Here is a 1,024-nt window from a genome sequence, read left to right on the forward strand (position 1 = left end):
TTCAAAAGCTTTCCACTGGGCCAGCTCCCAGTGCTTCCCTTTGGCTTTGCCCATCTGGATTTTGGTGGGGGGAGATGGAATAGTGTTGTACCCCCACCCCAGCACCCAGAGAGATGCTTACACCAGGAGAAACTTGGCACCAGCTTCTCCTCGGCACTCGTAGTCACTCGGGTCCTCCCGCTTGGCAAGGCCGTACGCCCCCAGGGCCATTCCCAGCACGTTGCAGGAGAGGATGAGGAGGATGATGGAGCACAGCACTGTGCCCGCTATCCACCTGGAGGGCAGAGCAGCAGGGCACAGACTCCAGACACAGGGCTGAGGCACCAGCTGGGGCTCAGCACCCTGGATCCCCCTCCATGCTCCCCAGTGTCACCTGTAGTGCTCGAAGCGCTGCACCTCCCGGAGGTAGGGTTGGCTCCTGTCCTCTGCCTTCTCCAGGGCTTCGCTGACGCGACGGGTGTAGTCGGAGCGGGGGAAGCCGTCGGCGATGGATTGCACCTTCTCTGCCGTGTGGGCCATCTCATCCCGCAGATCTGCGGGGCCAAGGCTGTGCTGGAGGGGTGGATGGTCCCCACGTCCCACTCTGTGTCCCCCAACTGGGATTTGCCCCATGGAGGGAGTCCCCACTCAGTCCAGCTGTCCCAACTCACCCTGGATGACCTGTGCCATCCTCTCCACAGCCAGCTCCGGGATGGAGTTGAAGGTTCCATTGCCCTGCAAGGAATGAGGAGCAGCTGAGCAGTTTGGCTAGGGTTGCCTGCAGGTACCAGACCCCCCTGCTTCACCCCAACCCCCCAACCTGGCGAATCATCTCCGCAAAATCACTTCGGGGCAGACCATCCAACGCCTTCAAAACCTTCTCCACCGACGGCACCTTGGAGTGGAAGAAGCGACCCGTGAGCCTCGGCGCTGCCGAAGGAGGGAGCGGGTGGTGAGGCTGTGGGACCAGCACCCTGTCCCACCTTGCTGTAGTCAGCACCCAGCTCCAGGCTCTGTGCCCTGCCCAGGACACTGGCACAGGAGG

General features: G+C 62.3%; 1 protein-coding gene across 1 annotated transcript in view; it reads right to left on the reverse strand.

Annotated features, from left to right (window-relative positions):
- Positions 1 to 998, reverse strand: part of PROM2 (prominin 2) — a gene marked incomplete at its 5' end in the record, with an annotated part of 4,220 nt that extends 3,222 nt beyond the window's left edge. The window contains 5 exon segments of the mRNA XM_009071792.1: positions 110 to 274; positions 374 to 533; positions 651 to 714; positions 800 to 874; positions 963 to 998. Of these exon segments, the coding sequence (XP_009070040.1) occupies positions 110 to 274; positions 374 to 533; positions 651 to 714; positions 800 to 874; positions 963 to 998 (500 nt within the window).
- Positions 999 to 1,024: the final 26 nt, after the last annotated feature.

The sequence above is a fragment of the Acanthisitta chloris genome, unplaced genomic scaffold, assembly GCF_000695815.1.
Source record: "Acanthisitta chloris isolate BGI_N310 unplaced genomic scaffold, ASM69581v1 scaffold14313, whole genome shotgun sequence".
Taxonomy (NCBI): domain Eukaryota; kingdom Metazoa; phylum Chordata; class Aves; order Passeriformes; family Acanthisittidae; genus Acanthisitta; species Acanthisitta chloris.